Below are 14,492 nucleotides of genomic sequence, written 5' to 3'. Positions count from 1 at the left end.
CCTTAGCCTTCGTGCAAAGAAGTAGTGCCCAAAGGCAAACACAGATACATTTGTGAAGACAACAAGATTTTTGCACACTGACTGTTTACGGAGTCATTCCTCTACCTGAAGATGTTGTCTCACGAAATGTTGTACTCACGGGAAGTTTGCGACCCGTACGGCAACGGGAACAAAGGAGAGCTGAGCGGCCCACTTCAGAGTCACGTCGGTGTAGACCAGCAGCATGTTGGTGTGGTTACACAGCAGGAGGTTGGTGGTGCCGTCCGTCACTGTGGAGACAGAACAGGAGAAAATTCATCTGATAATGCAGCGCTGGTTGGGTCCTCGCACTGTCGCCCATCCCTCATGCTGGTTTCACCTCCACCGTCAAGGTTTCATCCCTTACAATGTGTGTGTGTGTTACACATTCCATTTTCCCGCCTTCAGTGAGTCACATGACCAGCTGAACTGAACTCTCAATCATTGTGACATCATCACCAGCTGCTGCCCTCACAGGAGTGAAACTGACACAAGTCTTGAAACATCTCCTCATATATACCACAATTTTGACCAAATCTCTGCAAAAATAAGATATTTCTGTCACAAATTTTGTCAGGAATCCATTAATGTAATTTTTAAAGCTATACAACTTTTACTTTTTTTGTGTAGAGGCTGTTGCAGCTTGTGTGAAGCTGGATCCTCCTCTCCCATTCATTCTAAAAAACTGAAAGGGCTTTTTTGAGGTTCACTAACTTTGAGGGCTCGTTATTCAAAAACCGTTTGAGAAACAATAACTTCCTACATAGCTTCTGTAGAGCATGGCTCACTCTGTCATCTGAGCAAATTTCAAGCCGACGACATTAATGGCCCAGGAGGAGATCACTTTTGTATGAGGCCCCAATTTGAGGGATAATTTTATTTTAAAAGTCAAATTTCTGACTTCCTGTTTCAGATAGGTCAAGGGTGTTAGTGTATGATTTGTGTGTCTCAATGAGACAAACATTTTGACGTTGGTTTGATCTCTGTGCAACATTTCTACTGTCATTGAGAGCCGTTTTGGTGTGCCTAGGTGGCGCTAGAGAGCACACTTTAATAAGTTGGGGGTCATTTTTTGTATGATATCAAATTTTTGGCAGAATCTGAGGTGTGTGCCAATTTGGCGAGTTTTTGAGCATGTTTAGGGGGTCAAATTAGGGCTCAAGCGCGGACCGAATAATAATAAGCAAGAAATGGACAAAATACAAAGTGTCCTCGCCCTTAGTGGACCTGAATTGTTTATTTATTCCTGGGGGTATGTTTTTTTTTTGGATCAAAATACATTTTAATGAAAGTCATTCAGAGCTCTGGCTGACTCTGAGAGCAGTGAGCTGATCTCTTTTCTGGCTGAGGTGCTCTACTCACTTTCACCTACTTTTTCTTGAAGACGACAGCCGAATAACGGACACTGGAGGTAAATTTTCCCGAGGATATTCTGTCTAAATCAAGCTTTTATTTTGAAAGAACACTGCCCAGAAACACAGCAGGGCCTCAGTTTTTGTCCCTGATTCTTGACTTTGGAAAAAGTGGTGCATATTCACAAATCCAAAGCCATGGAGCACAGAAATAACACATTCCTGTGGTGGGTGGCATTGCCCTTTCAGATGAGCGTAAAGAAAAATCATCTCTTTACATCTCACATCTGGTTTGTGTCGAGATTTGTCATTTGGATCGTTCATTTTAAGACAAGGTCAGCTTTTACAGGCACATAAATATAACTTAAGTTACATGTACACTTTCTCCTGTGACTCATTCTGAAACATTAAATATAAATACTCCTTATGTTGAACACACACACACACAGAAATGTCCAGTCCGTCCCACCAATGGAGCCGTTACCACCTAGAGAGATCTGAGGTGACGGCCACACGCAGCACAAACACGCGGCGCTCACACAGCGCAGCAGCAGCAGTTATAACAGGGTCACAGCGGTCAGCAGGGTGGAACAGAGTGTATGTTGGTGCCACATCAAAGCAAAACACACACCTTCTATCTGCTTCAGCATCATAATTACAGGCTGATTATAAAGGTCCGATCTCAGCCGGGCTCGAGCTAAAACATCAGCTGCTCCCTGACCAACTTTTTCCACTTATCACGTAACCTCAGGTCTGAGCTTTTACACTTCCATCTTCTCTTCCTTCACTCCTCTTTCTACATATTTCTCGCCTTTATTAAACTTTCTGCTTAACTTTTCTCCTCATTTTCAGTTTGCTTAGTTTTTGGAGCTTGTCGTTACTTTTATGTCTCATTTGTTGGCCTTTCACACCAAACTTGAAGTGTTTGCAATGGTGTTTTTTTTTTTTTTTTGCTTCTGTATGTGTCCAGAGATCCTGTGTGTAAACATAGTTGCTTTTTTTACACATAGTTGTCTGTACCATATTGATGCTAACTAGTGCTAGGACAGATGTTCCCCATGAGCTGAGGAGAAGAAGGTGAGGCAACATACTGCTGCTACGGTTTGAGATAAGAAGAGATGACATCATTCTTTCCTTCCATCAATAGTCCAATAATAAGATGGACGAGCTAGCTATGCTAACCCAGCACGGAAGGAAATACCAGAGGGCAGAGTAGCATCATGCTATTCACAGAGATTTGGCTAACTGAGCTAACACCAGAGTCCTGAACCCTGTGAAGGTGGTGGATGAGTGGAGAATTTGGCCAAGCTGTCTTCTCTGATGGGCCTTTTTCTTCCAATTGACACTTAATACATTATTTTATTTATATATTCTTGTTTTTTTTGTACTAAATACTTTCTTGTAGTGCTGCTGTGGCTCTGAATTGCCCTTCAGAGTCTCATTCATTAAGGTCTTTTCCTCTATGAGTTGTTGTTCTTGAGTTTTAGAGACAGCTCCCAGTGGACACTCAAGGAACTGCAGCTGTTTGTCAGCTTCATTGTTCAACCAAAGGGTGCTGCTGCCATTTTATAGCTTTCAGTTTTACCCAGCGTATTTCTGCTGTGAAGATCGGTTCTTTAAATGGGTGTGAATGTGGTTACTGGTGTTTCTGCAGACAGCCTCTAGTGGACATCTGAAGAACTGCAGTTTATAACACTTCTCCAATGGCTTCATATTCCAAGTCCAGGGACTTCCGAGCAGCAACCTTGGGTCTAAAATATGAAGCCTACGTCGCAGTGTTAAAATTGCAGTTCCTCGAGCGTCCACTAGAGGCTGTGTGCAGAAACAGCAGAAACCACGAACACAGCCATTCAAAAAGCCGATCTTTCCAGCAGGAATAAACATGTTTATAGCCTGGTTCAAAACAGGGTTTATGTCTGAATAGATCATTTCTCTATCAGCACACTGAACGGCAGAGACTTGAGTTTTGCCCATATAAGGGCATGGCTGATTTGATTGACAGGCGCCCTGTAACTGATAAGGTAAAGGCTGTAGTTGCACCTCTTTCCCTTATCCTATCTATAGTTATCTTTGGTATTTATCCTTTTGTCCAAATATGATCACTTCTTGCTCCACAAAACAAAATGAGTAACATTATACAGTTTTATTTAGCAGAAGCTTTTGCATGCTTGATGCTGAACTCACAGTTTTGAAAGTGTTATCTTCAAATGAGAGTGCTTTCATGGTTTGAACCATTCTTTATTGACCTAACTGTTTGGTATAACATTAATTAATTAATTACACCTTTAGTATTCATATTGCCCAATCATACCTCTCTGTTACTGATTTTTTTATAGTTTTATGATTATATTCTTCTTCTTTTTTAAAGTTTTATTGACTCATTTTTATTAAACTCTCTTTTTATAATTTTAACATATTTGTATTTTTAGTGATTTTATTTATCTAACTTTTATAATTAATTTAATTTTTTTTTTCCGATTTATAATCTCATTCCCATTTTATTAGCAAAGCTTATTTCTTATTTTTAAACCATGCAAATAAATATAATTTCGAGGTGTGTAGTGGTGATGATGTCACACACTGATTAGGAGTTCCATGATGATGTCACAGAGATTAGGAGTTCCGTGCAGCTGGTCATGTGACCCAGCAGAGGAAATAATTCATGGTATCAACTTTTACAGCACTAAAGAGGCCAGAAAGGGATGAAACTCTGACCACGGAGGTGAAACCGGCATCAAAACTCATCCAACACTTCTTCTACCTTTTTTTTAGACACACTTGCTATATATTGTGCCATCTATCAGCACCTCTTTCTTAAACTTTTCCAGCCTCTACTCTAAAACTCTTCTTTAGGATGTGTTTTGTCTTTATTCTGTTTTATATATTTGTTATATTTAATCACAGTGAAGGACTCTGACCTGAGTTTTATTTGTATTGAACCTGACATATGATTGACTGAAGAGTAAAAGTCATCCAGGACTCAGAGCGTGTCATTTATTTACTTCTCTACTACGTTTCTCCAGAAGTCGGCAACAAATCCTGAAAACATTTTTCTGTTTTGATGGACGGGGGGAGGATCTGTCATCTCAGTGTTTGGGAAACGTTTGCCGGCTCTTGAGTGATCCGAGCAGCTGGATTCTCTCATGTTGGTTACGAGTTTACGCTTTAATCAATAACATTTATAAACAGCCGAGCGCAGACGAGTGACAAATTAAAGAGGAAACCAACAACACGGCTCCGAAACTGCGTTTGAAATATGAAAACCAGTCGGCTGAAGAGCTCAGCTGGAGGACTCGGGAATCAAACACAGATATTTGGTTACGGGTGACGGTGGAGAACAAAGCGTGTGGTTCACTCTTACTCTCTAAACCACAGAACGAGCCTCGAGCTGAAGCAATCCATCCCACATTTGTGCTCCGGCATCGCTAGCAGAGCATCTTTCAGCTGAGCCGTAGTGTCTCTGAAGAGCAGTCAGGCTCATGAAGAAGATATCTGAGAAGGGAAAACGTTGGACAGACGGAGAGGGAGAAGGAGGGCAGCGGTCCAGAGGAGACAGCTGTGAGGCTGAAGGCCAGACGGAGGAGTTGGGAAACACTCCTGAGATCCATGTGCTCTCTTTTCCTCTGCGCTGCAGCTTCAGACACTCAGTGCTGATGATGATAAATCCCTCGCTGAAGGCTGCTGTGACAGTCGTGGTGTGGCTGTAAACAATCAAACAAACAAAGCACAAACAGGATCACAGAGGACAGCAGCAGCAGAGCGGTCCCAGGAGTCCTCCAGGCGTGCAGGATCGCGATGCGGTTTTGTTTGTCGACAGGGATCATGTCCCAATAAAAGCTGCTTTTGTGCACTTGCATATCAAGTATTGGATTTAAAGCCAATTTCCAAGAGTGATTTCAATAATCTAAATGACGTCTGGAACAGATAGAGTCGGGCACTCGCAGCGCCTGGATGTTTGAATCCTCAAATTGAAAACAGATATCAGCACAGAGCTCTTGGCGGCTCTCAGCCCCTCCATCAGTCCTCCCTCCTGGATCTTTCCTTCGGTCTACTTCGGCTTTTCTCTCCCCATCTGTCAGCTCACCACTGGGTTTCAGATCAAGTGTCGTTTTCTGTTCTGCAATGCGTTGTTCAATAAGCGAAGCAGACAGGAACATTTCTGTTGCTGAAACCAAAGCTCTTAAAAAGCTTGTTTATTGCCCCAAAAGGTTGAACATCAACGTTTTATTACTCTGCATTAAAGAGCAACAAACCTGTTGGCTTTCCTTATTCTAATGCAAAAACAAAAATCAGATAAAAATCAAACCTCTTCATGTTCGTTTGTCATAGAAATCCTTTGATCTGTCTGTAATCATATCAAAACCCTCAGTTCTCTGGCACACATAGCCCAGCAGTTGTTGGTTGTGGCAAAGATCTGTGCCTCAACAAACCTAATGTTCGCCACAACCAACAAGATCATTGCCACAATAAATGAGATCTTCGCCTCAACCAACATGACTTTTGCCTCAACTAACAAGACCTGTGCCAAAACCAACAAGATCCTTGGCACAGCCAACAAGACCTTTGCCTGACCAACAAGATGTTGGTCTTAACCAAATAATACTTGCCAAAACAAGGTCCTTGCCTCAACTAACAAGTCCTGTTCCTTTTAAGCAACAAGACATTGCCAAAACCAACAAGATGTTTGCCTCAACCAACAGTACCTTTGCCTCCAACAACAAGATGTTTGCCTAGACCAACAAGATCTTTGCCTCCACCAACAAGATGTTTGCCACAACCAACAAAATTTTTGCCTCAACCAACAAGATCTTTGCCTCAGCCAACAAGATCTTGGCCTCAACCAACAAGATGTTTGCCACAACCAACAAGATGTTTGCCACAACCAACAAGATGTTTGCCACAACCAACAAGATGTTTGCCACAACCAATGAAACCTGTGCCAAAACCAACAAGATCCTACCTCAACCAACATGATAATATGCCAAAACCAACAAGATCCTACCTCAACCAACAAGATGTTTGCCACAACCAACAAAAACCTGTGCCAAAACCAACAAGATCCTACCTCAACCAAGATGTTTGCCAAAATCAGGTCTTTGCCCAAATTAACAAGATCTGCGCCACAAACAAATATATCCTTGCCAAAACCAAGACCTTTGTCAAACAGGGTTTTGCCACAACCAGCAAGATTTTTGCCTCACGCAACAAGATGTCTGCCACAACCAACATGATCTTTGCCTCAACCGACATGATCTTTGCCATTACAAGATTTATGTCACAGCTACCAAGATCAGGGCCACAATCAACAAGACCATTGCCACAACCAACGGGAACTCTGCCAAAACAACACGTGTGCACTCAGCCAAAGAGACCCTTGCCTCAACCAGTCAGATCTTTGCTAAAACAATATCTTTGCCTCAACCAACAAGATCTTTACTTAAATAAGCTTTTCACAAGATCCAACATCCAACATCCAACAAGGGCCTTGCCTTGACCAATGAGATCTTTCCCAATTTTCCCCAACCAACAAGAACTCTGCCATAATCAGCAAGAGCTCCACCTCAACCAAGATTTTTTTCAAAAAGAGATCTTTGCCCTAACTTACTTGGTCTTTTCTATACTTTACAAGATCTTTGCCTCATCGTATGAGATCTGTACCTAAATTCACGAGATGTCTGCCACAACCAACAAGATCTTTTCCTCAACCAATGAGATCTTTGCCAAAATATTTTTTTTCTTCGTCAAACAGAGTATTTGCGACAACCAACAAGAGCCTTGTTGCCCCTCAACGGACGTAATCTCTGGCCCAAGCAACAAATTTTTTTCCTTGACAAGATCTTTGCTACAACAAACAACGCGATGTTTGCCACAATGCAAGCTAAAGAGACGGCAGCTCAAACAAAGTGTTTATCTAAAACACAGAGGAGAGAAAAATTGAATTTTTATGAGCTTTAAATCTCCTGACTTCCAAAATAAGCACTAAAAAAGCACGATACCGTATTTTAACTTTAACCTAACCTATGTAAACATGTTTAGTCACTCTTCAGCCCCATCAGCAAGCCTCCAGTGGACAGTTGAAGAACTGCAGTTTAATATCCATCAACTTTGACTTCATCATTCAATACCAGTAGTTTCTGCTCGGTTTGTCTCATAGGAAAGAGCAGTGAAGGAGCAGACATCTGCAGAAGCACTCCATCATTCAAAAAACCTCTCCTCATCTTTCCATGTCTCTCCTTCACTCTTCCAACCAGAGGTGACGACAGGTAAAGGTGATCAGGTCTGGAAACAGACTGCACTGATTCGTTCTCCTGTAGAGCAATGCCTCAAACTTTAATGTCATGCAAATTTAGGACAAATTTGTTGCCAAAAACCTGTGTGTTTAAAAAAAGTAACTTCCTTTTTGTAATTTTGTCATTATTTTGTGATTCAATTTAGCATTTGGTAAAGTTTTTGCTGCATTTCTGCAACATCTCAGCTTACCAATTTATAAAATAACCAAATATTAACACACAAACACACACACAGCTGCAGCAGCGACTCTATTATCTATCGGTCTATATGTCTGTATCTATCATGACATCCCTCCATCCTGCTCCATATGTTTATACACTAAAAGGGGTCACGTGTGTTCAGGCTGTGTTTAATGCATGAAGCAGAGTAACTCCATTTATTCCAGCGTGTTCTGCCAAAAGCAGCTTCCTGCTCAGACGCTCATGTGGCGTGGAGCCACGGCTCAGAACACAATGTTTCTGTGTATCTTCATCACTTCATCACTTCATCACTTCTATTCAACAGTTCAGATCTGACATGTGCACTGATGCATGCTGGGAGTTGTGCCGCTGTCCTTGTTCTTCACTTCAGGTTGATCATGTAGCCGTGCTCGGTCCTGTTCAGACGAACAGACGAGTATCCGACAATAAATTCTGCTGCTGGCTTTTATTTTTAATTTTAACTCTGGTTATCCCCGACCGGCTGCCAAGTCCTCGGGGCAGGGAGACGGAGCGCGCTATTTGAGGACTATTTGACCTCCTGCTCTCTGTGAGGAGTGCTGACAACACTTAAATGTGTTTTCATAGACAGAAGGAGCCTGACGCTGGATTTTGGTCATTACTGAAGCTGAACTCTGCAGCTTCTATTTCAAAAACTGATCCAAACAGCTCTTTTACTCTGTAACCTGTTTGATTTTCTTTCTGCCCTCTAAGTTTTCTAACGACTTTTATACTCAGTGCTTTACTCCATTAATCTTCACTCTGGACTCAATTTTTTCACCTTTCTTGGTCTTGATAAAAACAAGTATAAGCTAACTTTGTTAGTTTGTACTGTAGTTTAGCAGCTGCTATATTTCTCTCTCCTCACAGCCCGGTGCTCTAAGACGTGTCTGTAACGTGTAACGTTAGTGAATCCTGGTTCTGTCCTACCAGAGCTCATCTACCAACTCCAACCTCACCAAGCTGAGCTAACGTAACCTGGCTCTTCATTTTATTGATAGACTCTCAAGTTTGAACAGACCACTGCAGAATAACTGCTGACTGTGGGTTGGAGGCTACATTAGCACAAAGAGATTAACCTGAGTTTTAGCCTTTGGCTCATTATTTAGTCTTAACCTCCAGATTAAGCCTTGAGCCAGTGTTTTAGCCTTTAGCATAAGTTTCGGCTTAGCTCTTGTTTAAACCCACTGCTCCCTGTTTTAGCTTTTAGTTCTTAATTCAGCCTTTAGCCCATGTTTTAGCCCTAAGCTCTTGTTTTTGATTTTAGCCCTTGTTTTAGGCTTAAAGCTTGAGTTTTCACTCATTAGCTCCTGTTTTAGCCTTCAGCTTGTGTTTTACCCTTTAGCCAATGTTTCAGCCTTAACCCTGCATTTTAGCCTTAAGCCAGTGTTGTAGCGTTTGGCTTGTGTTTTATTCTTTAGCTCTTGGCCAGTGTTTTAGCTTTTAGCCCTTGTTTTAGGCTAAAGGCTTGTGTTTTCACCTACTAGCCTGTATTTTAGTCTTTAGCTTGTGTTTTATCCTTAAGCCCTTTTTTGGCCATTAGCTTGTGTTTCAGCCTTTAGCTAGTGTTTTAGCCTTTAGCCCATGTTTCAGCCTTAAGCCTATGTTTCTGCCTTAAGCTCTGATTTCAGCTTTTGGCCAGTGTTTCGGCTCTTAGCTCTTGTTTTAGGCTAAAAGCTTTGTGTTTTTTATCCTATAGCCTGTGTTTAAGCCTTTAGCCAGTGTTTTGGTTTTTAGCTAATGTTTTCAACTTAACCCTGTGTTTTAGCCTTCAGCTCATATTTTAGCCTTTAGCTCATGTTTTAGCTTTTGGCCAGTGATTTTGCTTTTAGCCCTTGTTTTAGGCTAAAGGGTTGTGTTTTCATCTATTAGCCTGTGTTTTAGCCTTTAGCTTGTGTTTCAGCCTTTGCTAGCGTTTTAGTCTTTAGCCCATGTTTTAGCCTTTGCTTGTGTTTTAGTCTTTAGCCCATGTTTTAGCCTTTGCTAGCATTTTAGCCTTTAGCATCTGTTTTCTTCTCAAGTCTTTGTTTTACAAGACTTTACCCTCAACTATTCTAGCCTTCAGCTTGTGTTTTAGCCTTTAGCTTGTGCTGTCTCTCTCCTGTTTCTCTTTCTTCTGCTAATCTGTCCTTTTTCTGTCTGACAGTTAGGCTCCAGTGTCCACCATCACTACAAACGTTTTTTAACAACCGGGTGACCTAGAGTTGCCCTAGATCCAAAAACATGGCCAGGTTCCCCAAATACCACAAAATAAAACAGGTTGTGGAAGCTGTAGACCAGAAAGTCCTCTGCTCTGCTCTACATGATAAAATGACTCATTCTGGCTGAAACAGTTAATCTGTTTCCACCTTTCAGCCAATTTATAACCAGTCCTGTGCTGAAGCAGGTGAAACTGAACACCCCTCCAGCTCTGCTCAGGATCCCTGCTCTTGGTTTACCTGTGGTGTACGGCAGGAAGCAGCTGGGGTTAAACTCCAGCTTCTTCATGAAGCGGATCTGCCCGTTGTCCCTGAAACAGTACAGGTTCCTCTCCCCCAGAACGAAGATGGAGGCGGAGGAGTGAGAGAAGGAGGGCACGGAGACGTCCAGGGCCTGTTCCCCCAGGATGAAGGACCAGTCGGGCTGCAGGAAACACACACACACACACACACAGTGTCTAACGTTTACAGACTGTTTGTGCAGACACTGAAATTCCTCCATCCTTAACATGTAAAGTCAGATAAAGTGATGAAAACTTCAGCTTCAGTGACAAACGTGTTTGATCCTTTCCATGTCACTGTGTGTTTGTGTTGGACAATCCAGAGTCTACAGTTTGACCCAAAGGATTCTGGGAGGTGCAGTATTTATGACTGCTGCACACACTTTATCAGCTGAATCAATACTTTTTAACTGGTGCGTTCAGGATTTACCGTCAGCCTCTTTCCTCCGGTCTTCTGGGGCAGGTCAGGATCCTGTCGGTTCTCAGCGTCTGTGGCTACAGCCAGAGTCTCGTACCTGCAAATCAGAGACACACAGACAGTTTTAATCTCTGCTCAGTGTTTGTGCTCTCTGTCACACACTGTTTCAGGTGTTGGCTGCAGCTTGGGAAGCAGCGGTGGCTCAGGGTGTCGTTCAGGATGTCTGCAAATAAGAGTTCAGCAGTTCAGTCCCACCTCCTGAGGTCCTGCTGTTTCAGTCACTGCGGGGAAAAGTGCAAAAGCACTTTTCTCATGCAGCAGATTACCCACTACAAGACTGAAGTCGTGAAATTAGTTCATGTAACAAGACAATCTTCCCCATTTCAGAGCGGGAGTCTAGATGTTTCCATGTCCCCATAAATGACATTTCACCATTAACAGAAATAAACCAAAGCCTGTGATTAAGAAAACCACTTCACGAGACAAAACAATTTCAAAATCTTACCATTTTGTGCAAAATTGCAATTCTTATTTTTTTTAAATGAAAACTACAACTTTTATCCTGATTTTTTTTTTTATGACAGTACAGTTTTTTCTCTTAACAAGACAATTTTTTAACAACATACTAAAACATTTTTCCAAAATATTTTTTTTTTCATAACAGAATAATTTTTTTCTCATGGAAGTGTGACTTTTTACTTAAAATTCCATGAGAAAAAAGATGTAATGATATACATTTTTATATATCAACATACATTTTTCTCATAACAGAATTTTTTTTTTCTTAAGGAATTGATTTTTTTATTTAATTTTTTTTCTCAAAACATTAAAAATCTTTTTTTCTAATATCATTACAACTTTTTTGTAACATAACTTTTTGCTCAAAGAATTATGACTTCTTCCTCAAAACATTCCAACTTGTTTCTCGAGAAATTACAATTTATCACATAATATGACTTTTTTCATGGAATTGCATTTTTTTTTAAAACATTACAGATTTATCTTTTCATATCGTTACAATTTTTCACAACGGAATGGCTTTTTTTTCAAGAAATTGCAACTTTTGTTAATCTCAATACAATATTTTTTCAAAACATAATTGTTTTTTTACTCGTAGTATTAGAAAGTTTTTCTGGTGGCGAAATGAGTTTTTCCTCAAAACATTACAACTTTTTTCACATAATATTTTGGCTTTTTCATGAAATTGCAATTTTTTTCTCATATCATAAAGACTTCTCATATCAGTTTGACTTTTTCTCATGAAATTTCAACATTTCAACGACTTTTTTTCTTGGGGAATTGCGACTTTTTCCTCAAAGTATTCCAAATCTTTTTTTCTGATTTCATTACGATTTTTCTCATATCAGTTTGACTTTTTTTCATGAAATTTCAACTTTTTATCTGAAAACATTACAACTTTTCTCAAAACATTACATCTTTTTCTCATAACATTATGTCCTATTTTCGTGGAATTGCAACTTTTTTATGCCATTACAATTTTTCTCAAAACATTACATTTTTTTTCTCATATCATTCCAACTGTTCTCATGTCAGTTTTACTTTTTCCTAATCAAATTGTGCCTTTATTCTCATGACATTTCAATTCTTTTTCTTGAAAAATTTCAAATCTTTATTTCTCGTTATGTCAACTTTTTGGATGTAACGTCATTTTTCATTTTATTTTTGATCAAAACAGCACGATTTTTTCCTCATGAAATGATGACTTTTCAAAATTACATCTAGACTTTTTTGTTGTTGGTATAATATTGACTTTTTTCTTGCAACATTGCAACTTTCTTCTCATAACTTTATGATGACTTTTTTCATAATATTTGAGCCCTGTTTTCATAACATAACTTTCTCTCTGGTAAAAAGTCTGGTCTTTTTTTTCAGCTATTTGTCTTGTAACCTCATGACTTTTATCTTGTTATAATGTGACTTTAATCTTTTATTATTTCATCTTATTTTCATCGAGCACTGACCTCTTTTCTGTTACTTTCCTCTTGAAACATCATCACAGCTTAAAGGAGTTAACTTCTAACAGATCAGACCACAGAGACCAGCCTATCTCCACCTGTCGTCCTCATCCTGTTGCCTCTGACTGTTGTAAAACATGACTTTGTTTACTGCCCACTGATATTAGTCTCTCTCTGGGTTTAAGTTGTGTTCTTGTGGAGCTGGTGCTGAAAAGTCTGGTCCAGAGAAACTTTTCTCATGCATGTCTTCCATCAGATATTCCAGCCAATCTAAAACCGGATCGTACCGACAGTCGGGTTACAGATTTAGTTTTCTCTAACCACAGAGACACCGGATACTTTCCTGCATGTTCAGATCTCTGATTCATATTTTATTAACTTCCAACACGGTGTGACATGTTCATCATTAGATCCATCAGCAGCTTGAGTTTATATCCCTCCTCTCCGTTACAGCTTCTGTCAGCTCAGTCAACAAGCCGCTGACCCGCTGTTCCCCGGAACCACGCTCCATCACTTTTAATCAGCGAGCTGCTGGCGTCCAGCGCGGGATAAAGTGGTCAGGCTGATCTGTGGTCAGTTGGTTTTGGCTTCTTCATCACCCAGAGTTTTCCAGTAAGACGCTGGCAGCTGGAGCAGCTTGGCGGGAACAGATCCCTCTCTCCCAACACCTGAACCAAGACTGGACCCAGCCCGACTCGGAACCGCAGCCCAAAACACAACACAACCTCTGATTTATCCACTCACAGGTTCCTCAGTCTGTGCTACAGGTTTAAGGTGCTGTTAATCAAAGCTGGCAGGCCTGAAATCTGTCTTAAATCAGGACGACCACAATCCAATATGGCTGCCACGGTAACAACATCAATTTCAATTCATAACGGCCACTTTTTCTCAGCAACTGCTCCTCCGTCCAGCACTTTCTCAGGCTGCAGGTTATTAAAACCCAGTGATGTAAGAGAAGTAGTTCAGAAAAATTTACACAACAAACCAAAAGTGATAAAAACCCCAGGCCCGAAGAAAAATATGATGCAGTGAAGACAGATTTAGAGACTGATTTAATCAGTCAGAGTACTGATTCTGATTGTAGCTAACCATTTGAAACGATACAGTGCCAATGTACTTTTAAATGTGAGAGGTACAATCACTGACATGTTCAGATGAAGGTCTCCAGTTAGAACAGTCACTCTTTGCTCCAAAACACCAGTTGCTCTTTAACTGTCAGAACTCAACTGAGTTGACTCCACGGTGGCTTACCGTATCCAACAACTGACCACAGAACATCTGCACATATCTATGCTAGGTACAGTTTGAATTCAGAGTTTATGAATATGCTAGGTGACGCCCTGTTGGTCATGGCTGCCCGTTACAGCAGCTCTCTCTTCTTTGTCCGTTTCTTGTAATTTTTTCGTCTCTTTTTCGTAATCTTTGTATTTGGAGTGGATCATCACTTTGTATGGCTCATTGTTGGTCATGGACACCAAACTGGTTTTGTCTTCAGTGATATTTTTACTATTTTTTCTCCTGTATTTTTCTGGAGATCCTACATGTAACCATGGCTGCATTGTTTACATGTGAAATCAGCTGTTAGCAGCCTGTAGCATGTCAATGCTAACTGGTGCTAGGCCAGGTGTTTCCCCATAAGGTGAGGAGAAGGAGGTGAGGACGACGTGCTGGTCCTCAGGTGTGAGCTAAGAAGTGACGACATGGACCTGTCCTTCCATCCATCGTTATTGGGAACGTAAGATCTATCTCCAATAAGATGGA

At 40.7% G+C, this 14,492-nt stretch overlaps 1 protein-coding gene across 1 annotated transcript in view; it reads right to left on the bottom strand.

Moving 5' to 3' along the window:
* Positions 1-14,492, bottom strand: part of bbs9 (Bardet-Biedl syndrome 9) — a 220,148-nt gene that overhangs the window by 182,709 nt on the left and 22,947 nt on the right. Inside the window, exons 7-9 of the mRNA XM_074683754.1 lie at positions 10,768-10,852; positions 10,297-10,480; positions 140-269 (exon numbers count right to left, since the gene is read on the bottom strand). Coding sequence (XP_074539855.1) covers positions 140-269; positions 10,297-10,480; positions 10,768-10,852 — 399 coding nt within the window. The remainder of the gene's footprint in view (positions 1-139; positions 270-10,296; positions 10,481-10,767; positions 10,853-14,492) is intronic.

The sequence above is a fragment of the Halichoeres trimaculatus genome, unplaced genomic scaffold (assembly GCF_033239565.1).
Source record: "Halichoeres trimaculatus isolate MK-OKI-2021-1 unplaced genomic scaffold, fHalTri1.1 fHalTri1_scaffold_12, whole genome shotgun sequence".
In the NCBI taxonomy this organism is placed as follows: Eukaryota; Metazoa; Chordata; class Actinopteri; order Labriformes; family Labridae; genus Halichoeres; species Halichoeres trimaculatus.
The sequence above is the reverse complement of the archived record's forward strand: the minus strand, read 5'-3'. Positions and strand labels throughout refer to the sequence as shown.